This window comes from Panthera tigris, chromosome E2, assembly GCF_018350195.1.
Source record: "Panthera tigris isolate Pti1 chromosome E2, P.tigris_Pti1_mat1.1, whole genome shotgun sequence".
In the NCBI taxonomy this organism is placed as follows: domain Eukaryota; kingdom Metazoa; phylum Chordata; class Mammalia; order Carnivora; family Felidae; genus Panthera; species Panthera tigris.
In genome coordinates, this window is record NC_056674.1 from 42,412,817 (window position 1) to 42,438,092 (window position 25,276).

Below are 25,276 nucleotides of genomic sequence, written 5' to 3' on the forward strand. Positions count from 1 at the left end.
ACATTTTGTTGAAATTTTATTGAATAATATCTCGGATTGGTTCATCTTTTTATGTAGAAGTTGACTCTTATTGAAATAAAATATTTAAAGAGAAATATTTTTTGGCTTCATTTTATACTCAGTATTTCTTGGATTTCCTTTACAGTGTGTTTCCATACCTGTTTTTATCAACTTGCTCAATTTTTTAAGTGTCGTCATGAATAGCATATCCTGTCACTTTATTTGCAAAACATAATACATATTGTAATTCAAAGATCTTTGTATTAGCTTGTATTAGGAAAAAGATTTCTGGTTTTGTGTATGTATAATGAAGAATTTTTTGTTTTAATCTTATGAAATAAGGTTTGATTTTTTTTGTGGGTGATGAACCAACTAGTCTTTGGAAAGTGAGAGGGAAAATAGATTACAGAATTTTTAGAATGAGTAATAAGTAATTTGCTTTCCTATGTATTAGCTTGCTTGCTTGCAAGATTACAAGCATATGATCCAAGTTTTACTATCTTGTAATTCTTGTATATAAGGAAGAAGTTGGGAAGTCATTGTAGGATTATTGCTTTTTTGGTCTGTTTTTGTGTGTGTAAGTGTAACTCAATGAAGAAGTTATTTTTTTCTTGTTCAAAACACTTTTTTAAAAAAAAAAATTTTTTTTTAACGTTTTTTATTTATTTTTGAGACAGAGACAGAGCATGAACGGGAGAGGGGCAGAGAGAGAGGGAGACACAGAATCGGAAGCAGGCTCCAGGCTCTGAGCCATCAGCCCAGAGCCCGACGCTGGGCTCGAACTCACTGACCGCGAGATCGTGACCTGAGCTGAAGTCGGACGCTTAACCGACTGAGCCACCCAGGCGCCCCTCAAAACGCTTTTTTTAATGCTAATTTATTTTGAGAGAGAGACAGAACACAAGCAGGGGAGGGGCAGAGAGAGAGAGGGAGAGAGAAAATCCCAAGCAGGCTCCGCACTCAGTGTGGAGCCCGATGTTGGGCTCAATCTCAGGACTGTGTGATCATGACCTGAGCCGAAATCAAGAGTCAGGCACTTAACTGACTGGGCCACTCAGGTACCCCCAAAACACTTTTTTAATGTTTGTTTAACATGGTAGCTCAGATACTACAGATGGAAACCAAAAAAAGCTTTTTATTCACCTTTGATGCTAAACTTCAGAATGGACATCTCACAGTTACCCAAGTCTTCCTGTATTTAATAACTAATAAATGGGTGTTAACTCTACTAGAAAGTATGTTTGCTTAAATTAATTTAATGGTAACTGTTTACCAGATTGAAGTCCACATTCTTGGACTTAAGCCATTGATATGTTTTCAGTTACATGACCAATAGTAACAAAAATGTCGTATGGCTATTGTAGCATTTGGGGGATGTGTTTTCAGATATACCTGGAAAATTGATAGAACTGATGCAAGTTATCAGGAAACTTATATTTTATTAACATTTGTTTTAGAAGTTTTTTTCTGTTAAAGGGCACATATCAAATATTTTCAATTTTGCAAGCATATGGACTCTATTGCAGCTGCTCAAGTCAGTTGTTATAGTGGAAAAGGAGCCATAGACAATATGTAAACAAATGAGTGTGGCTGTATCCCAAGAGTAGTAACAGTGGCAAATTCAGTATCTTTCCCACAGATTTAAATCTATAAATGTTTATACGTAGATCATGTACTTTTTAAATATACTTTTCAACACCTGTAGTGTACCAATAGAATCCAGAAGGAAAAAACATGTTAAGGCACAAAAAACAAAAGTAAGAAACTACTACTATATTGCTCCATTCCAGTGGGATAAAGTATACCAGTGAATTTAGAGAAAAGATACTGACCCATGTTTTCTCAACCATGGAGCTCAAACTATGGGGTCTCTTATTTTTCTTATTCCTTTTTTATGGTCTCCTGATAACCATTAGCTTTTAAATCTGTCCCCATAGGATTAGGACTAGGACTAGAAGCAAAGAAAAATGGAAGTAATTTCCCCCCATGTTAATTATTTGCCTCTGCTTTTTATATTGGATCGCAGATCAGTGTCTTCTACAAATTCTCAGCCTAGTCACCTCCTCAAGCAGCTTAGTTCTCTTCCCATTCACACCCAACTTTGAGAAAACTATGGTCAAGGTTTGGAGTTAGGCATACTTGAGGAGTTAAGTCCTGGCTTCATTTAGAAATGTGTATCTTTGCACAATTTATTTAACCTTTATGGTCCTCAATTATAACATGAAGTTAATGCGTACTTCCCAAGGTTGCCCTAGTGATTAAATAAAATAGTGTATATAAAGTACTTAGCCCGGTACCTGACAGAGGAGTTCATTCATTCAGAATGTACTTGCTTTACATCTGTTGTGTATACTAGGCACTGTCCTAGGCGCTTAAGATGCATCAGTGAACAAAATAAAGATCCTGCCCTGGGTGTTGTTTTATGGAAGGAGTGGAGAATAGACAGTATACGTAATAAGTAAGTTATATAATATGTCACAAAGTGGTAAGTGCTCTGGAAAAAAAGGAAAAGTCAAATAGAATAAGGATGATCAATGAGAATGTTAAATGGAATGATCTGGATAAAGAAAGTCATATATTTGAGCAGAGACCTGAAGGAGGTTAGGGAATGATGAGCCATGCAGGTATCAGGGGAAAGATATTCAAGACAGAGGAGACACCCACTGTAAGGGTCGTAGAGTGGGAGCATGTGTTTGATAAACAGCAGACAACCCAGTGTGCCCGGAGTAGACTGTGCAAGGAGGAGAGTAATAGGAGATGAGGTCAGGGAGATAACAAGGAGTCAGTTTATGTGACCTTGAAACAACATGGACTTTTATTCTGAATGAAATGGGGGAGCAGTTTCAGGTTTTTGAGCAGATGAACAATGGGATCTGCCTTAGGTTTTAAAAGGATCTAAGTTAATAGACTGTAGAGGACCAGGAGTGAGGCAGGGAGACCATTTTGGCTGTTGCAGTGATCTTGGCGAGAGGCTAGAGTAGCAGCAGTGGAGGTGGTGAGAAGTGATCATAGTCTGAATGTATGTGTGATGTGAGAGTCAAGAAGGACTCCAGCGTTTTTGGCAAGAGCAACTGGGAGTATGGGATTGCTGCCATCTGAGATAGGAAAGGCTGTGGGTGGAGCAATTTTGGGGAGCAGTTTAGGACATGTGTGTTTGTGGTGGTCACTTGTTAATGCACTTATTTTCTTAACGCCCACCCTTTACTTACTAAGTTATGGCACAGCTTTTTCATAAGTGACCCTTCATTTGCTTATCCCAAGGATTCAGTGATCTGTTAAAAACAATCAGCTTTAGCGATGTATACTTTCCATACAATAGAATGCACCCCTTTTAATTGTATATATAGATTTGAGTTTTGACAGACGTATACATCCATGCCAACACTATCCACATTCGAGATAGAGTTTCAGTCACTGGCTCAGGCCGGGGGCTGTGCAGTCTCTGAAGATGACTGGAGCTGAGGCATCCACTTTCAAGCTCACTCACGTGACTGTTAGTAGGTGGCTTCACTTCCCTGTCATGTGTGCCTCTCCATAGAGAGAAAAAGAATGAAGTCACCCTGCTTTTTATGACCTGTTCTCTAGTTGTATCTTATTCTGTTCATTAGAAGGGAGTCACTAAGTCTAGCCCACACTCAGCAGGGAAGGAGGAGTATTTATTCATGTACATGGGTGTGAATACCAGGAGACTGGGATCATTGGGGCTATCTTAGAGGCTGGCTACCCCAATAATTCACTTTAATTTTGTGAATTCTGAAAATATTAGAATGTTAATAGGAAATGGAAGCTATGTATTTTCTTTGATTTGAAACACGGCTTTCTTAGAAGAGATTTAAAATAATATAGTATAATATAGTATACACTATATATACTATGCTGATATGCTATAATGAAAAGAGCTGATTTAAGTCAAAAGATAACCGTAACTTTTTTACCAGTTAATGGGAACCAAAATGTCTGTCCTATTCATATACCTTATGACCGGATTAAATGAGGTACCAGAATATGTGAAAATGCTTTTAAAATTGTAAAGCACTATGTAAAATGAGGCTATCTGATGATTTTGTAGGGTGAAATTATGGATAATTTAATTATGGAGTTTCAGTGCTATCCTGTGCCTTAGGTAAGCTTCACTTGTAGCTGTACAGTTTTGGAATACCACATTTTTCCCAAGTGGTCCATCCTGGTGTATTATAAACCCAGATAGCGAAAATGTTTGTAATTCTTCCTTAATCTAAACTGCTTTTCTCTAATTTCAGTTTAAGAAGACAAAGGAAAGCAACCAATCAGAATTTAAGTTATTCTTAGTTAAATTTTTGTATGCCAAGCAAATTCCAATTCCTCTGATCTTTCCTCTTAAGACCCATTTTCAATTACTCTTTATTTCAAACAAATGCAAATGATTATGGTTCACCGTAAGTTATTAGTCTTGAATGGTCAGATTAATGGTTTTTCATGCATTCTGTATTTTGTAAAGCCTCATGGGGGTTTCAAGTTAATTATTGTATATGCTTACTACATGATCCTCGTTTTTGAGTAGAAAGATAAAGGGTATGAAAAATATTTTATAGGGGCGCTTGGGTGGCTCAGTCGGTTAAGCGTCCGACTTCAGCTCAGGTCACGATCTCGCGGTCCGTGAGTTCGAGCCCCGCGTCGGGCTCTGGGCTGATGGCTCAGAGCCTGGAGCCTGCTTCTGATTCTGTGTCTCCCTCTCTCTCTGACCCTCCCCGTTCATGCTCTGTCTCTCTCTGTCACAAAAATAAATAAACATTAAAAAAAATAATTTAAAAAAAAAAGAAAAGTATTTTATAAACTGAAAAAAAAAATGAACTTTACAGCGCTACTGTTTGTTTTCTATGGAAATTGAATATACTATCTAGTGTTACTACACTCACCCAATACAGTTGTTGTATTTCTATTTATAACTTCTGATTTTATTTGATAGTCAAATAACATTACTAGCAGACATTGAGAAGTAGTTATGAAGTATATGTCATTAGAGCAGATGCTTTAAGAAATTTTGGTTCTCTTTTTTCTCCTCTGAACTTTTGTACTTAAAACAAAAATCTTTTATCTTTCATTTTCATGAGCATAAGTAAAACAAAATTTAACAGCATTTGATTTAATGAATGAGGACAGATTCTTCTTTTAAATGCTTTTTCCAAAGTTCTGTGATTCTGCTGCTTCTGGAGTATTTTGCTTACTTGCCTGCAAGATCTTTGTCCCAAAATAAATATTGTGTCTGTTTATATACCATCCACAATTTGGCAGGGTTTAGAGGACTCCTTGATGTTAGCTTTGAGAAATCCCTATTCAAGCTCAACAAGTTCCTTCTCCTCCTCAGGCAGCCCAGTCACTCCAAATAAAAGATAGCTGTGGTAAAGCTTTGGAATGTGATTTTCCCCAAGAGAAATTGACACAACTTTTTCAACTAGTTTGTCAAATCCAGATTTTAAGTATGAATTTCCATTCAATTAAAACATGAAGTATATTTTCTAGCATTTAGTTATCAGGAATTTAGTGCATCGGAATAAGTAATCTGTTTTAAAGCTGACTTCCAGGGCACCTGAGTGGCTCAACTGGTTAAGCGTCTGACTTCTTCAGCTCAGGTCATGATCTCTCGGCTTGTGAGTTTGAGCCCCGCATCCAGCTCTGTGCTGACAGCTAAGAGCCTGGAGCCTGCTTCGGATTCTGTGTCTCCCCCTCTCTCTGCCCGTCCCATGCTCATGCTCCGTTTCTCTCTGTCTCTCAATAATAAATAAACGTTAAAAAATTATTTTCTAAAAAGCTGACTTCCATGTAATTATTTTTATTATTTTATGTTTTTCATCATAAGTATACCCTTTAATCCCCATCATCTATTTCACCCATTCCCCTCACCCTCTCCCCTCTGATAACCATCAGTTTGTTTTCTATAGTTAAGAGTTTGTTTCTTGGTTTGTCTGGTTTTTTAAAGTATATTTTAAGCATACTATAATATTTTAATAACTGAATTATAAAATTTAGAATTGACAGCCTTATATGCTTATATTTTTAAAGACAAGTTTTCATTTTAATAATTTTTAAATCTAGGAGAGTTGACTGACTTCATGCATAAACAAGATGGTTTAAAAATTAGGATGTGTGGGGCACCTGGGTGGCTCAGTCAGTTAAGCGTCCAAGTCTTCATTTCAGCTCAGGTCATGATCTCACAGTTTGTGGGATCGAGCCTCCCATCGAGTTCTGCACTGACAGTGTAGAGCCTGCTTGGGATTCTCTGCCTCTCTCTCTGACCCTTCCCCTCTCATGCTCTTTTTCTCTCTCTTTTTCTCTCAAAGTAAATAAATACATTTCAAAAAAAAAATTTAAATTTAGGATGTCCTAGTACCTTCCAGTTAGAGTTACATTAATTTGCATATATGGTAAATGTTCCTCCAGAGTATTTGAAGATTGTATATTCTCTTTCTCTTCTCTTGAATTGTATCATTTGCATGGATTTACCTTTAGTGTAAGGGTAAAATTTTAGTTGTGGCCTTATCTGAATTATATATTCCAAGTTAAAGAAGACAGTAGGTCTGAGGGGACCTCTGTAGGCTGCTACATCCTAATTTTTCTGCTCATTTTCTTTCATAATTTTTTTTTCAAATATTTCTATTTATGAGACAAAATTCACCTACCTTAAGTATACAATTCAGTAAAGAAATGTATACGGTCAGTGGTGTAACCACCACCACAATCAAGATGTAGAACATTTCCATAACCTCAAAAAGTTTCCTCATGTCCTTTTGCAGTCAATCCTCTCACCCCCTGGACCAGGCAATCACTGATCTGCTTTCTATTACTATAGTTTTGTCTTTTCTAGAATTTCATATAAACGTAGTCACACAGTATATAGACTTTTGTGTCTAGCTGTCACTTAGCAACATGCTTTTGAAATTCATCCATGTTGTGTGTATAGTAGTAGTCCATTTCTTTTTATTACTGAGTAGTATTCCATTGTGTGGATATGCTACATTTTGTTTATCCAGTAATATTCATCTGTGTGTGTGTGTGTGTATACACACACACCACATCTTTTTTATCCATTCATCATCGATACACACACCACATCTTTATCCATTCATCAGTTGATTGACATTTGAGCTCTTTCCATACTTTGGCTATCACCAGTAGTGCTACTATAAACATTGGGGTGCATGTGCCCCTTCAAATCCGCATTTTTGTATCCTTTGGATAAATACCTAGTAGTGCAATTGCTGGGTCATAGGGTAGTTCTATTTTTAATATTTTGAGGAACCGCCATACTATTTTCCAAAGTGGCTGCACCAGTTGGCATTCCTACCAGCACTGCACAATGGTTCCTCTTTCTCCGTGTCCTCGCCAACATCTGTTGTTGCCTCAGTTGTTCATTTTAGTCATTCTGACAGGTGTGAGGTAGTATCTCATTGTGCTTTTGATTTGTATTTCATTGATGAGTGATGTTGAGCATCTTTTCATATGTCAGTTGGCCATTTGGATGTCTTTAGAAAAGTGTCCACTGGATTGTTTTTTGGGTATTGAATTTGATAAGTTCTTTATAGATTTTGGATACTAACCCTTTATCTGGTATGTCATTTGCAAATATCTTCTCCTATTTCTTCAGTTGCCTTTTAGTTTTGCTGATTGTTTTCTTTGCTGTGCAGAAGCTTTTTATCTTGATGAGGTTCCAATAGTTCATTTTTGCTTTTGTTTCCCTTGCCTGCCACATTTTTTTAAATGTGTGAGAACACTCATGAGTTGGGGTAGGAGCAGAGAGAGAGGAGTGAGAGAATCCTAAGCAGGCGGGGCTTGATCCCACAAACCTGTGAGATCATGACCTGAACTGAAATCAAGAGTTGGACTCTCAACTGACTCAGCTACCCAGGCACCCCTACACCACATCTTCTTTATCTGTTTGTCAATTGATGGACATTTCGGCCATTTCCATAATTTGGCTATTGTAGGTAATGCTGCTATAAACATCAGAGTTCATGTACTCCTTTGAATTAATATTTTTGTGTTATTTGGGTAAATACCTAGTAGTGAAATTGCTGGATCTTAGGGTAGTTCTATTTTTAACTTTTTGAAAAACCTCAGTACTATTTTCCAGAGTGACTACATGAGTTTGCATTCCCACCAACAGTGCAAGAGGGTTCACCTTTCTCCACATCCTCACCAATACTTGTTGTTTCTTGTGTTTATTTTATTTTATTTTTTAATGTTTATTCAGTTTTTTGAGAGAGAGTGTGTGCACGTGCGTGCAAGCAGGGGAGAGACAGAGAAAGAGGGAGGGAGACACCGAATCCAAAGCTGGCTCCAGGCTTTGAACTGTCAGCCCAAAGCCTGATGCCAGGCTGGAACTCACAGACCTTGAGATAATGACCTGAGCTGAAGTTGGACCCAGGTGCCGCATTGTGTTGTTGGTTTTAGCAGAGGGGAGGTGGATGGGGGGGGATTGGTTAAATTGGTGATGGGGATTAAGGAGGGCATTTGTTGTGATGAGAACCGGGTATTTTATGGAAGTGTTGAATCATATTGTACAACTGAAAGTAATAACACACTGTATGCTAACAAACTGAAATTAAAATTAAAACTGAAAAAAAAAAAAAAAGAATTATGGGGCACCTGGATGGCTCAGTCAGTTAAGGGTCTGACTCTTGATTTTGGCTCAGGTCATGATCTCACAGTTCATGAGATCGAACTCTGCGCTGATGATGCAGAGCCTGCTTGGGATTCTCTCTCTCTCTGTATCCCTTCAGTTCTCTCTCTCTCTCTCTCTCTCTCTCTCTCTCAAAATAAATAAATAAATAAACTTAAAGTACCAGGAGCTGTTTTAACTGATACATAAATAACATACACTGATACTTGCATAATTTCCATTTTACTGGTAAGAAAACATTTGTAAGTTTTAATACTTGTAGCTTGAGCAAGCTCAGAGACTTTTTATTTCTTTGATAACACTTCTCAGATACTTAGTTTTCTACAGAGGATTAGAAGCCATAGCCTGGCTAACAAGTTCTTCATGTTATAGACTGTGCTATGGTAAGGAGTTTAATTAATGTTCCTTTCTTTTATGAAAGTATACAATATGAACAGTTGGAAATTATTATCCATCATAAACTTTTCACTTTGAAAATTGATATGTGCTTAGGAACCAAGAATTTAAAATAACACTTAAAATGTGCCTTCTGGTAGTGTAACTGTGCTTTTAGGACTCATACTGTCCTATACTGTGTGTCCTGAGAAGGAGAGGGCCAAGTCTGGGAATGTTTGCCAGGTTGTTTTTGTGGATGAAAACCTTTCTTCCACAAATACAACCAATACGGAGCCCTTTTGTGTTTTAAAATTTCAGATGTTAAATAAATAAATAAATAAAATTTCAGATGTAAAGTCAGGTTGATCTTCAGATTAAAACAAAAGGATAGCTCAGAACATGTGACTTCAACATTTCCATTAGGAAAATATAGGTGTTTTTCAAGCAAACAAAATATTCTACACATATTAAACCGTAATTTTTAATAAATGTCTGGCCTCACTTACAAAATATTGCTTTAAAAATAATGGCCCTTTGAGGTGCCTGGGTGGCTCAGTCGGTTGAGCGTCCAACTTTGACTCGGGTCATGATCTCACGGTTCGTGAGTTCGAGCCCCACATCGGTCTCTGTGCTGACAGCTCAGAGCCTGGAGCCTGCTTCAGATTCCGTGTCTCCCTCTCTGTCTGCCCCTCCCCTGCTTATACTCTGTTTCTCTCTCACTCTCTCTCTCTCAAAAATAAATAAACATTAAAATTTTTTTTAAAAAAACAATGGCCCTTTGGGTAAACCCTCCGCATTTTTTGAGGGTATTGCTTATTCATGGCAGCCTTTCAGTCCTTGCTGTTCCTTTGCTATCCAGAACATTTCTGGGCCATTTTTAAAAATTGAAGTAAAACGAACATAACAAACTTTGCCACCTTACCCATTTTAAAGTATACGATTCATTGGTTTTTAATATATTCGTCACATGCATCCTTCCCCACCATCTAATTCTGGAATATTTTCAGAACTTGAGACCATTTTAAATACGTTTTGAAAATCTGTAGACCAGTTTTATGGTGATCATTGCCAAGCCCTGTGGTAGACGATTTACATTATCATGGATTCTCTGAAACCTGCACTATGTAGTGAAGTCTTCTGTTGGATTTTAGAACACATTTGGTGATAGCTAGGTTTTACAGCTAAGGAGCCTGGGGCCCAGAGAGGTCAGAAAAATCTTCAGAAATCATGTAATCTACTTCCTAGGGAGAGCCAGGATCCAGACTCAAGTTTTGTTTTGTTTTGTTTTCCCCAGAATCTGTGTTGTTTGCAACACACCACACTGTTGCTAATAAATAATCATTAGGTAAGTTGCCAGGAATTCCACATACCACCTCATATTATTTTAGCCTACTAAGTTACTCTTTCCATTACACTGGATAATCACTGATATTTTAATGTGGCCTTTTTACATCTCATTTTGATGTCTTCAAAACAACCTTATCCCTCATCTTTTTCTTTTTAACCTTTTAACTTGACTTGACTTGTTTTTCTAACTTGTAGGGCAAGTGATGTTCAATATGACAATTGAGCTGCTAGATAACTGCACATAATTCTTCCATGTTAATAGTATGTTAATAATAATAATGTTAGTAAAAGTAGTTCTGATGTTTTAAAAAGTAATTGTCACAGAGTTGACCAGGGAATGGGCTACAGTAAACAGCATCTACCTCTTTTATTACTTTTTTTTCCTAAGAAGCAAATAATTCTGTCATTTAATTTTAGAAGGTTTTCACTTGAAATTGTACCTCTTTAGTACAGTTCAAGACTGTCTTAAACATGCATTGTTTACTTTGAATCATAGAATGAAGATAGCAGAACTAGTAAGATATTTTGGGGTGGGGGGAAGTATTCATATATATTCTGTAGTCATATAAAGAGTTCATAATATTAACTGTTGTAAATGCTGTGGAGTTAAGCATTAAATTGTCCACCCTCTTATTTATTCTTTAGGAAAATTGTCTGTTTTCACACTTCCTGAAATACTTTGAAAACATTAATAATGCAGTTCATTAATGCCACTGTGGTTTAAGTGAATATATAGAGTTAGGAGTTCTGAGTGCCAACTTCTGCCTCCTAACTAACTTTGCAACCTTCTGCAAATGAATTATTTAATATCTCTCACTTTTATGTATATATGTGTGTAATCTCTGCACTCAGTGTGGGGCTCAAACTCATAACCCCAAGATCAAGAGTCACATGCTCTACTGAGCTAGCCAGACGCACCAATATCTCTCACTTTTAATTTCTTTGTTTTAAAATTTTACCTGTTGGATGGTTATAAAGGTCAGATAGGACTTGGAAAAGTTTTGAAAGCTGTAGAGAATTTATATGAACTTAAGGTGGCAACTTGAGTGAAAAAGTGTTAGGAAAAGAGAATTAAGAAATGAAGGAAGATATATAGAGCTGTTTGGGACTGGGGTGAGGATTTCTTTAAGTAAAGTGAGTTCAAAGTAGAGGCATGGAGGCGCACCTGGGTGGCTCTGTCGATTGACCATCCAACTCTTTTTTTTTTTTCCAAAAATTTTTTAATGTTTTTATTTTATTTTTGAGAGAGAGAGAGAGACAGACAGACAGACAGACAGTGTGAGCAGGGGAAGGGCAGGGAGAGAGGGAGACACAGAATCTGAAGCAGGCTCCAGGCTCCGAGCTGACAGCACAGAACCTGACTCGGGGCTAGAACTCACGAACCGTGAGATCATGATCTGAGCTGATGGCGTTGCTTAACCACCTGAGCCACCCAGGTGCCCCTGACCATCCAACTCTTGATTTCAGCTGAGGTCATGATCCCAGGGTCATGGGAGTCGCCCCCATGCTGAGCCTGGAGCCTGCTTGGGATTCTCTCTCTCCTTCTGTTCCTCTCCCCTGTCACTCGTGTGCACATGCATACGTGCTTTTTCTCTCTCAAAATGAAGGAAAAGAAAAAAACAAAGTAGAGGCATGGAGTTGCAGAGTCTAGAAATAGCATTCGTGGTCTTAGCAGTGTTCAAGTTTTTGGTGGTTTGTGATGCTTAGGCTAATGTTACTTTTTTATGCAGTAAGAAAGCAGGTATTTTAAATATATACCTCCATGAAGAAAAAAATTATGTAAGAATATAATCATATTATAAATTTCTAAGTTTTAGATTAGACATGTTTTCTCCTTAATCTCAGAGTATGAGTATTATTGGGATGTAAGAATCTTTTCAGATTGCTCACCAAAAGGAATGGCTTTTCCAGACGTTGGACCATCAGTGTTTCTAGGTGGAACATTCTTCTGAAAAATGACGTTTAGAGGAAGTTTTCAACACTTGACATTAACTTTGTGTGGCATGGTACAATAAAACCAGTGTAATGTTTCAGCATGCTTTTTCTGCTGTAGAGTTTACTGCAGTGTGATTTTTAAGTACCGTAAAATACCTTACAAGAGGTTCCAAATTAGGTGGGCTAGTTCTACATATAATTCTATATAGTTTTTTAAATATGTTCATTAATGCATTTTTCCCTTAAATGCCAGTCATCTTTGCATTTGTTAAGTTTATCTTACAAATAAAAGAGTGGATAAAAATGTATGTACAGTTTTAGAAATAACAAAACGAGTGTCCATGTACTTGTTACTAAAGATAACAGTATATCTACACTAGAACTGTGATGTCTAGCATGGTAGCCACTGGCCACATGTGACTATTGAGCACTTGAAATGTGATTGGTCTGATTGACATTTGCTGTTTGTGAAAGAGTACACACTGGATTTTGAAAACTTGGTACAAAAAAAAGAATGTAAGATTTCTCAATTTTTATATTATGTATTGAAATAATGTTTTAGATACATTTGGTTAAATAACAGTATTATAATTAATTTCACCTGTTTCTTTTTAATTTTTTTTTTAATTTTTTTTTTTAATGTTTATTTATTTTTGAGACAGAGAGAGACAGAACATGAACGGGGGAGGGTCAGAGAGAGAGGGAGACACAGAATGTGAAACAGGCTCCAGGCTCTGAGCAGTCAGCACTGAGCCCGACGCGGGGCTTGAACTCACAGACCGCGAGATCATGACCTGAGCCGAAGTCGGACGCTTAACCGACTGAGCCACCCAGGCGCCCCTCTTTTTAATTTTTTGAATATGTCCTAGAAAGTTTACATTTACCTCTATGACTTGCATTTGTGGTTCCCGCTATATTTCTATTGGACACTGATGCCTTAGAAAACTCCACAGTCCTCTACCCCTCTTCACAAAAACAAAACAAAAACAACACAAAAAACAACCCACTATCCTGACTGATATATTTATTCCCTTGCTTTCCTTTGTCATTTTATTCTTATGCACATGTTTCTAGACAATGCATTGTTTAGTTTTGAAACTGAACATAGCAAGCACAGACTTCATGGCAGTATCAGTGAAAGACTGTAATGTAGTTTTTAACGTGAAAGCTCCTAGGAGATAAGCTGAACAGAGTCTCAGAGTCAAGTCTGGATTTTCAGCTTCTTTGCAAATTTGAAAAGCCCGTCTGGGGAAGTTTGTGAGCAGAGTCATGAGTAGGTTGTAGAAAACCTAAGGCTCACACTGGAATTGGGATGTGTGCATAATGTGAGCCAATGTTCACAGCATGCTAGAGATCCGGAGGAAATAATGGTCAGAGGGAGTGGGCTACTCTGTATTTTCTGATTCTGTTTTTTGATTCTACCTCCTTTTCACAGGAGTTTCTCCATAAATCTTTTCATTTTATAAAACTGAAACTGTAAACCCATTAAATAATAACTTCCCATTCTTCTTTCCCCAAGCCCTTGGCATCCACCATTCTTTTTTTTTTTTTTTTTTAAGTTTTATTTATTTATTTTGAGAGAGAGAGAGCGAGCAAGCGCATGAGCAGGGGAGATGTGGAGAGAGGGAGAGAGAGAATCCCAAGCAGGCTCCACACCGTCCACGCAGAGCCCAACACGGGGTTTGGATTCACAAACTGAGATCTTGACCTGAGCCGAAAACGAGTCAGATGCTTAACTGACTGAGCCCCCCAGGCACCCCTGGCATCTACCATTCTACTTTTTATGATATTGACTAAGTACCTCATGTAAGTGAAATCATATAGTATTTGTCTTTTTATTACTGGCTTATTTCACTTAGTATAATGTTCTGAAGATTCATCCATCGTGTAGCATATTGTAAAATTTTCTTAAAAGGCTCAATAATACTACTTTGTATGTTTTATACCACATTTTGCTTATCCATTCATTTGTCAGTGGACACTTGGATGGTTTCCATGTTTTAGATGTTGTGAATTATGCTGCAATGAACATAAATATACATATATGTCTTTGAGATCCTTGCTTTCAGTTCTTCTGAATGTTTACCCAGAATTGGAATTGCTGGATCATAATTTTAAAAAATGTTTTTTTAATGTTTATTTTTGAGAGAGAGAGACAGAGCGTGAGCAGGGGAGAGGCAGAGAGGGAGAGGGAGACACAGAATCCGAAGCAGGCTCCAGGCTCTGAGGTGTCAGCACAGAGCCCTGACACAAGGCTCGAACGCATGAACCATGAGATCATGACCCGAGCTGAAGTTGGATGCCTAACCAACTGTGCCACCCAGGTGCCCCTCTGGATAATAATTTTTTTTTTTAATTTTTTTTTTTAACGTTTATTTATTTTTGAGACAGAGAGAGACCGAGCATGAACGGGGGAGGGTCAGAGAGAGGGAGACACAGAATCTGAAACAGGCTCCAGGCCCTGAGCTGTCAGCACAAAACCCGACGCGGGGCTCGAACTCACGGACCATGAGATCATGACCCGAGCCGAAGTCGGCCGCTCAACCGACTGAGCCACCCAGGCCCCATGGATCATAATTTTTTGAGGAACCACCATACTGTTTTCCACCGCAGATGAATGTTCTTTCTGTGTTCCCACCAGCACTGCACCAGGGTTCCAGTTTCTCATTCTTAACCAACACGTGCTTTCTATTTTTGTGACAGTAACCATGCTAATGTGGGGTAGTATCTGTCATTATAGTTTTGATTTGTGTTTCCCTAATGATTAGTGATGTTGAGCATCTTTTCATGTACTGATTGGCTATTTGTGTATCTTCAGAGAAATGCCTGTTCAGGTTCTTTGCCCATTTTTTAATTGAATTTTTTGTTGTTGAGTTTTAGGAATTCTCTATATTAATTTTGGATATGAATCCCTTAACATATATATCTTTTGCACATACTTCCTTCCATTCTGTGGGTTGCCTTTTTACTCTGTTGATAGTGTCTTTAGATGCACAAAAGTTTTTAATGTTCATTGAGTCCTGTCTGTGTTTTTTTTGTTATCTGTGTCTTTGGTGTCATCTGCAAGAAATCATTGTCAGATCCAGTGTCATGAAGCTTTTATGCTATGTTTACTTCTAAAAGTTTTATAATTTCAGGTCTTACATTTAAGGGTTTGATCTGTTTTGAGTTAGTTTTTGTATATAGTGTTAGGTAAGGGTCCAGCTTCATTCTTTGCATGTGGATATCCATTTTCCCAGCACCGTTTGTTGAAAAAGACTGTTCTTTCCCTGTTGGATGGTCTTGACACTCTTGTCAGAGATCATCTGACCATATACAAGATGGTTTATTCCTTGGCTTTCTATTCTATTCCATCAGTCTGTATGTTTGTCTTTGTGTCAGAACTATACTTTTTTTGATTATACTGTAGCTTTGTAGTAAATTTTGAAATCAGGAACTATGAGTCCTCACATTTTTTTCTTTTTCAAGATTGTTTTGGCTATCCATGGTCCCTTGAGATTCCATGTAAATTTTAAGATGGGTTTTTCTATTTGGTTAACGCCTGCATTTATTGAATATGTACACACATACAATCTCAGTTCCAGGTACATTCTGAATTAAACTGTATTATGATTTCTCTTTTGAATTATAAGGAGTAGATGGTAAATTAAATTAAATCACTACAGAAGAAGCTATTTTTTACAGTTACATCCAACCCAATTATGATTCAGAGGCAAGTGAAATTGAATGACTGTCTTAGTGATTATCCAACAGGCAAGCAGTTGACTGCATTTATGAACAGGGAGGAGCATGTGGCTAAAGGAAGATGAGTCAGAACCGAGTATCTTCCAAAGGAATCTGTTAAATAGACTACAGAAACAATTGAAATTAAAAGGCAGGGTACATACTTCATTAGCAGAATATCTTGTTTTCCTTGGTGTCTGTGCCATCCTGGTATTACTGCATATCTGTTGATTCATTGGTGAGAACATTTGTTCAGTTCTCTCAAAAAAAAAAAAAAAAAAGGCTTTTTTCCCTTGGAAAGAAATCGCTGTGTAAAACATTGGTGGTAATGTGCATGCACGCAGTCAGTATGTTTGTGGTGCTCTATGTGTCTCATGTTTTATGAATGTTTATGTCTTAACTAATTTTTACTCTCACCTGGGAAAGAGGTATTATTTAGCTCTGATTTTATATGTAAGGAATCTAAGGCTTATTAGCAAACTTAAATTTGTCTCAGACGCACTGATAAAGCTAGAATTTAAATCCAGGTTTTATCTGATTCCAAAGCACATTTTATCACTCTTCCTATTATAGTGATAATATTCCTTTTCTTTTACCAATATTTACAGTTGGACCCCCTCGATGGCTCAGTGTGTAGAGCTTGTGCCTCTTTTTTTTGTTTTTGTTTTTGTTTTGTTTTTTATGTTTGTTTATTTTTGAGAGAGAGAGTGCTCGAGCCCATGAGCGGGGGAGGGCAAAGACAGGGAGAAAAAATCTCAAGCAGGCTCCACACTGTCAGCTCAGAGCCTGACATCACGCTCAAACTCACAAACTGAGATCATGACCTGAGCCGAAATCAAGAAATAAAGAGTTGGACACTCAACCAACTGAGCCACCCAGGCACCCCTGTAGAGCACATGCTTCTTGATCTCGGGGTCATGAGTGCAAGCCCCACATTGGGCATAGAGCTTACTTAAAAAATAAATACATTAATTCATTAAAAATAAATAAAAATAATTACAGTTGATTTTCATTATATGGTAGTTATCTTCTATAGTGGCTGCAGACACTGAATTAATACTAAACAGCTGCTTGCCGGGATGTTACAGAGTTAGGTTCCGGCAAGCCCCGGGTCATAACATTTTCCTCGATCAATACATAAACTTGTTTTATGTGTGTTTCTGTTTAAGGAAAACTTGTTTAATATATATTGTTTATTCATTAACACTGAACAATGGTAAAATGTTAGGCATCTAGGTCACTTATAATCTTTTGCCATTTTGAAAAAAAAAAAACCTTACAGGTGAACATCCTTATAATCAAATATTTTGTGTACATCTTTGATTAAACTTTAGGATATAGTCATAGGGCATGACATTATTTGATCAAAGGAAAATTCACACTGCTAAAAAAAAATGCCTTCCCAAAATTGTTAACCAGTTTATACTCCTGACAATATAGTAGAACCTGGTTTCTCGTCTTGTAGACTTGAAGTTCTTTCTTATTTTTTACATTTGTTTAGAAATAGATACAGTTATCTTGTTTTAATTTCATAGATTTGGTTATCGTTAGTGAATTTTTTTCAGGTCTTTGGCCATTTTATTTATTTTCTTTTAAACTTATTTTTTTCATATGGTTAGCCATTTTTCCTATTTCCACTAGTTAAATAAAATATCCTTTTATCATTGATTTGAAATGTTGCCTTTTTCATTTATTAAATACTTGGTTTCATTTCTGATTTTTTCTTTATTCTAGTAAGTTTCTTCTGACTTCCGTAGCACTGGTACCTATGTACTGGTTGCATTGTTACATATTTTAATATCTGAAAGGGCAGAAAAATACTTTCTAATATTTTCTTGGATAGTCTGATTCTTTTTTATGAACTATAGACTTCTCAAATTCCAGAAAACATTATTTTGAGATTTCATTGGAATTTTGTTAGAATAAGGATTACTTTGGGATAAATTGGCATTTGTAGTCTTATCATTAGAGAATATCACACCTCACCAGTTATTAAAATCATTTTCTTTGTTTCAGAAATTAGCTATCTTATTTTTATAAAGTCTACATGTTCCTTCTTAAATTCACTCTTAGTAGTTGATACTTTTATTGATATTTTAAAATAAGGTGTTTTTTTTTCCATCTTATTTTCTAAAGAGTTACTATTGTAATATAGGAAAGTTGTTGGTTTTTGCATATTATTTTTATCAGCAGCCACTTTATTTTTTTTTTTTTTAATTAATTTACTTATTTTGAGGGAGACAGAGACAGCACGAGTTGGGGAGAGGCAGAGAGAGAGAGAGAAGAGAGAATCCCAAGCAGGCTCTGAGCCTCCAGCACAAGGCCCAGCGCGGGGCTTCAACTCAGGAAACCTCAAGATCATGACCTGAGCTGAAACCAAGAGTCGGATGCTTAACTGGCTGAGCCACCCAGGTGCCCCATCCAGCCACTTTATTGAATTCATTAATTCACTTGGTTTTTTAGTTGAATATTCTGGATTTTTCAGGTAGATAATCTTCAGTCTTATTTATGTACAAGTTTGCTAGAACTGTAGTCTTTCTAAATTTTTATTTATTTATTTATTTATTTATTTATTTATTTATTTATTTATTTAGAGAGCACAAGCAGGAGAAAGGGGCAGAGAGAGAGAATCTTTAAGCAAACTCCATGTGGAGCCTGATGAGGGGGCTTGATCCGAAGACCCTGGGATCATGACCTGAGCCAAAATCAAGAGTTAGCTCAACCTTCTGAGCCACCCAGGTGCCCCAGAACTGTAGTCTGGGAACGTTGGAAAGCTGAGTTTTACTATCATTGGTATATTCCGTTAACCTTAAGAGTTAAGTGAGTCCTACTTAATGTAAGGGGTGAATTCAGTTTTGATTCTTACAGTTCTTTATTTATGTAGTCAGCTCTTCCTCCTTAAAGACTTTAAGTTGACTGGTGTTGGAATCTTTTTTGGATGGTAGGATGTACATCTTTTTTAAATGCCTGGTATATTCACACTGCCCTGGATAATCATACCCTGCACAAAATGATAGGTAGTAAACGTTTGTTGAATAGGTGGATCTTTTCATATTGAAATTAGAGAGAAGCTACAAGAAACCATTTCTAATTCCAGCTCTGTTTCTGCTCTTCTATTAATCATTGTTTAAATATTTACCGAATACCTAAGGGGCTGATCATTCCCTCTTACTATTTTCTCTAATAACTCCATTTCTAGATTTTAGTTAACAAGTGTTTTAAGTTCTAGCAGTTTATTATAGAGAAGTGAACTATTCTTTCTGATTGAAATGGTTTTTTTGACAATAAAGTTTTCTCTTTGTTTTTGGCAATAGCTTTGACACTTAGTTTCTGTCTCTAGATGTATCTTTTTCTATTTTCTCTTTTTCTTTTTTTTTTTCTTTGAGAGAGAGAGCACTAGTGAGCAAGGGGCAGAGAGGGAGAGAGAGAATCCCACAAGGGGCAGAGAGAGAGAGAGAGAGAGAAGTGGGCCTCAACCAGGGCTCCTGTTTTACCCAAAGTGGGGCTTGAGCTCACCTGATACGGGGCTCAAGCTCACCCAGTGTGAGGAGTTTCTGTTTATATTGATTTTGTGGCTTAGTACTGGTGTGGTGGGAGTCTTCTTTGCAAATCTACCGTTTTTCTATTTTAATTATCTTGAAATTATTTTCTTTAGAACTTGTTAGAAGAGACCACTCTTTCTGCTGTCCTGTTGTACCCTCAATTTCTATTCTTAGTGCAGCTACCCAGGAGCTAGAAACACTAAATAAACTTCTATAAATATATAGTATTTTAGAAGGGCAATTGAGGATGCCACTGCTTATTCCAAATTTAGATATTCTCAGAATAAGTAGAGTCCAGACTCTCAGAGATAGCACTGTTTGTACAGGTTGATAAATGAGAAGTTGACTAGGTTCTCTTATATGCCTCTTATGTCTTTCCTCTGACATAAATTTATGTGGCAAAACACAGAATAACTAATTTTTAGCCATTTAGGAAGTTTGGTCAATTTAAGTGAAGACTTTATCATCTTTCTGGCTCTCTGCTACAAAGATCTTGGTGCCTATGAGGGAAGAGGAAGAATGAAGTTTTTACTGTCATGATTGAATCTTTTTGCCTTGTACAGTCTTGAGAATGTGGTGAAAGTAGTGAACTTACAAAAAAAAATGCACATGGGCTCAGTCAAACACACACATTTTTACATAGAATTTCAAGGTGTTTCTGGTCTTTTTGAAACTTCCATAAACCCAAACTCCTGTAGGTTCTCTGAACTCCAGACTAAGAACTCCTACCTTAAATAAAAGCAATCCTAAAAGTTATGAGTGACCTAAGATCCTGTAAGATAATACTTAGGTATCTAATGCATCCAACAAAGGGGAAATTTTTCCGTGGGGTCCTATAACTTAACCTTTAACCACTAGGTTCCTTATGTGTTTTTCTTTCTCTTCACTGGCTGTTTATAGCTTGCTCTGATGGGTTCTTTTCTTTTATCCAGCACCTAGACATTGGATGTCCTCAGAGTTCTTCCTGGCCCCCCTTCTTTTCTCCTTCTACTTATTGCTTGGCCAATATCTGCCTCTCCCTTAGATTTAAATACCACTGTATTGTTGATGGCTGCTAGATTTATATCACCGACCCATATCTTCTCAGAGTGCTAGTATCCGATATGCAACTGCAAAGTTATTATAAGTATTTTTATAATTGTTTTATTGAGATAAAATTCATATACCATAAAATTCATGCTTTAAGAATGTACAATTCAGGGATTTTTAGTATATTCGCAGAATTATGCAACCATTACCACTGTCTAATTCCAAAACATTTTCATCATCCAGAAAGAAACCCTGTACCTATTAGCAATCACTTATCCCTCCCCCCCCTTCCCTCGCCATCAGCCCCGGCAACCACTAATCTCCTTTCTGTCTCTCTCTGTAAATTGCACATTTGTATGTGCCAATGTATATTCACATCTCAAATAAATGGATTCATGTAATATGTGGCCCTTTTCTGATTTCTTTCACTTAGCATAATGTTTTCAAAATTGAACAGGGGCGCCTGGGTGGCTCAGTCGGTTAAGCGTCCGACTTTGGCTCAGGTCATGATCTCACGGTTCGTGAGTTCGAGCCCCGCGTCGGGTTCTGTGCTGACAGCTCAGAGCCTGGAGCCTGTTTCAGATTCTGTGTCTCCCTCTCTCTCTGACCCTCCCCCATTCATGCTCTGTCTCTCTCTGTCTCAAAAGTAAATGTTAAAAAATATATATATATATATATATATATATTTTTTTTTTTTTTTAAATTGAATATTGTAGCATGGGGCACCTGGGTGGTTCAGTCAGTTAGGTGGCCGACTTTGGCTCAGGTCATGATCTTGCGGTCCGTGAGTTCGAGCCTGCATCAGGCTCTGTGCTGACAGCTAGAGCCTGGAGCCTGCTTTGGATTCTGTGACTCCCTCTCTGTCTGCCCCTCTCCCACTCATGCTCTGTCTCTCTTGCTCTCAAAACTAAATAAACATAAAAAAAAAATTTTTTTTAAACAATATTGTAGCATGTATCAATACTTTATTCCTTTTTGTGGGTGAATTGTATCCCAGTATGTGGATAATGCCAAGCTGACAGTGCATACCTGTTTTTGCTGAAGCTCTTCTGCTACAGTGATGTGGTATTTAAAGCTACAGAAGGTGACAGTAAGGTCATATTATGCATAATTTGGATTGAATGTAATGTCACACCTGATATTTAGAGATTGATTTTATTGAAAATTACATAATACTATTACCTTATTTCCAGAAGAATACAATGTGAGGCTGTAGTCATTTTGAACTTTCTGTGAAGTCTCACATTCCCTGCTACTTTACTTTTGGAAAAATAAGCAGGCTATTTTGTTGTTTCTGTGTGTGATTAGCTGAATCTGTTTAATACTTTTTTTAAAAGTTTATTTATTTAATCTCTATACCCAACATGGGGCTTGAACTCATGACCCCAAAATCAAGAATACATGCTTTTCCAACTGAGTCAACCAGGCACCCCTGAATCGATTGTTTTTTACTTTTAAAGACTTTATAGAATACATTTCGTATAAAATATTTAATTGTTCTAGGACAATAGATTTAATCCCTAGGTCACATTCTAATACATTTTCTTTTCACAGTTTGAAATAAGTCCTCATTATCTTCAGTGAAAAATATCTTAGTGTTTAAATTGTATTATTAGATTATACTACGAAATGCTGAACTGTTAAGAGACAGAATTTTATTTTCTTCATACTTTGAGGTTTGGTATTCATGAAATGTATGAAAGTGCCAAACATTTGAAGATCTAAATGTAAAACTGTATTTTTGAATGTGAACATCTAAATAAATCAGCAGAGTCATCTAAATATTATTTTACATTATGATTCTAGGCACTAGCCTTGACTAAGAAATATAGTCTTTTTCCGAATCCACTTAGGACTTTCCCGAAACAGATTGGTGGTTTTCTTTGTCGTGAGAGAACATTTATAAAGAAGTAATGAATGGGCTTTTTAAAAATTCAGTAATTTCATAAGGAAAATAATTTTGATTATAGAGTTAATATGAATAAGCTAGATTATGGAATCTTTGATTCTAAATGATATAAATCATGTGATGAAGATCATAGAATCTAATCATGAAGTTGACCTTTCTCTCCTGTTAGAAGAGGAGAATTCTGTGCATGATTAGTGTGAGAATTTAATGAGGTACTTTGATAGGTGAAATGTTACAGTCCTCACTGTGTGGCACCCTCCCATGTGAGAAAGAGTAGGTGGAGATCTTGATTAGAAGATATGTTAAGTCAAGTTACATTGATAGGCAGTGAGGAGGGCTATTGTTTTTAGGTTTTGAGGTGTTGAAAGTGAGGTTGTCTTAGTCACTTCTCTGACGAGGTGCACTTTAGTGGAGTTTTAAATTCACAATGTAGAAGAGAATGAGCACTTATCAGAACAGAAGGAAATATGTGGTTAAACGGTTTCAGCTATAACTGTAGACTACTTCCCTTGGTCCAAATGGGAGGAGAAATGGAACCTTATGTTTTGGACTTTTTTTCCCAATATAAATAGAAGTTAGTTCAGGGTGGTTTATTGGAGCCCTTAACAAGAAAAAAGGTTGTGTTTAATAGTAGAGGGGAATGACAAAAATAAGATGGCATAAATCCTGTAGGTTTTATTTTACAGGTGTCTCAGTTGTAATTTTTTGAGCATATTTGTAATTGTTGACAGTCAATTATTCTTATTAAACCTTTCTAAAAACAAGAATGCCCCAAAATTTTTGAAGAAACTGCTGAATTGAGAAAAGAAAAAGTTGATGTTTACAGCTTTTTACTTAAAATGAAGACTGTCTTAACCAGTTTTATATAATTACAAGTAATAAATAATGCTAATTTTAGCTCACAAAAGCACTTGGATTATTTAAATAAAATATATTTGGTGTAGACAAATGAAGACCTTATTTGTAAATGTATATTTGATAACCTGGAGTTTTGAAAAGTCATTGAAGTCCTGCTTCTTCTTCATTTAAGAAATCTTATTAAGGCATTAAATGATAAACATCTATGCTGATTTTTATTCTGAAGCCCATGTTTTCTTTTTGTTTTAATTTTTTTTAAGTTCACTTATTTACTTAGAGCATGCATGCAAGTCAGGGAGGGACAGAGAGGGAGAGGGAGAGAGAGAGAGAGAAAGAGAGAGAGAGAGAGAGAGAGAGAGAATCCCAAGCAGGCTCTATACTGTTAGTGCAGAGCCTGGTGTGGGGCTCAAACTCATGAACTGTGAGATCATAACCTGAGCCAAAATCAAGGGTCAGAGGCTTAACCAACTAAGCCACCCAGGTGCCCCTGAAGCCCATGTTAAATGAGGTAGAAAAGATCTAAAATAACAATGTTTGTTTGTTTGTTTTTTCCTAAAGTCACTATTAGGATAGTGTGATATTAGGATGGGGGAAGGGTGTGGGAATTATAATAAATTTTTTATATTTCTTACTGTTTCACAATAAAATTTTCACCTTAAGATGACAGTATTAGCACCTTTCCTTTCTTGGTGGATCCTTAATTGTTCTTGAGCACAGTTATATTTTCAGGCAGTATCAGAATTTGGTGGTTGAAAATGAAACTGGTCTGAATTTTGAAATCATACCTAAAGTGTCTTTTAATCTAGAATCATTTATATTTACTTGAAAAATAATGGTGAATAAATAAATGTTGTATCAGTTAAGTTTCTTTGGTTAAAAGCAGACTAACTGGCTAACTGAAGTTAGAAAAAAAGGAAAAAAGCTGCATTACTTCATAGGAAGCAATGAGGTAGCTTATAAAACTGAAGGGAAATATGAAGAGCCCGACTCTGGGTGGCTCCAGGTTTCCAAATAGAGGGAAACTGTGTGTGCTGTCTTTAGGGGCTGGTGAATTCCAGTTGTTTTCCATCTTTATAGCTTTTTACCCAAGGTTCAAAAATCAAGGCAAAGTACCTATTGTCCTAGCTTCAGCTTCAACTATGTCTATTTCAAGTATCATTTTATTATAGTTTTTATAAAATTTGTATCACTTTTTTTAAAAAACAACTTGAGAGAATTGTGACTAGAAATAAAATCCTGGTAAACCAGATTAACTTAACTTCTAGAATTTGGTCAGAGCTATGGTTTATATACCTTCCTATAATTCTTAATTTTATAATTGTATTCATCTTTTTCTCCCCCAAGAAAACCACAGGTTTCCTTAAAGTTTATTCTTCGTTTTTCATGTATCTGATGGCTTATCATTGGTTTTCATGTGTCTTTTCTGTGTCTTAGGTGTATTTGAAGGCTCCCATGATTCTGAATGGAGTCTGTGTTATCTGGAAAGGCTGGATTGACCTCCAGAGACTGGATGGTATGGGCTGCCTGGAGTTTGATGAGGAGCGAGCCCAGGTAGGGTGACTTCAGGCTCTACTGAACATGGTCCCTTTCTGTACCCCTAATCTTCAACTAGACATCTATTTTACCCCATCTCTAAGAGTAAGTATAAAAAGTCTCATGTTGAAGTGATGTTGAGGAATCTTTAAGATGTGCAGACTCATTTCGGTCCTGGTTTTGGGGAAAGTTTTTCCTTCAGTGGTTCTAAATTTCATTGGATTATTCCTGTCTGCTCAGTGGGGGCACTTCAAAGTCCAGTAAATGGTTCTGTTTAATATTTGTTCTTGATCTTTAGAACATTAGATCGGGTAGAAGAGTTCAAAATAAAATGTAGCATTTCTGAAATGGAGCAGCACTTCTGGAATG

At 36.8% G+C, this 25,276-nt stretch overlaps 1 protein-coding gene across 2 annotated transcripts in view; it reads left to right on the top strand.

Moving 5' to 3' along the window:
- CBFB (core-binding factor subunit beta) overlaps positions 1–25,276 on the top strand; it is a 53,392-nt gene that overhangs the window by 5,891 nt on the left and 22,225 nt on the right. For both annotated transcript variants that reach the window (XM_042970520.1, XM_042970519.1), the window contains exon 4: positions 24,809–24,925. In XM_042970520.1, the coding sequence (XP_042826454.1) occupies positions 24,809–24,925 (117 nt within the window). The remainder of the gene's footprint in view (positions 1–24,808; positions 24,926–25,276) is intronic.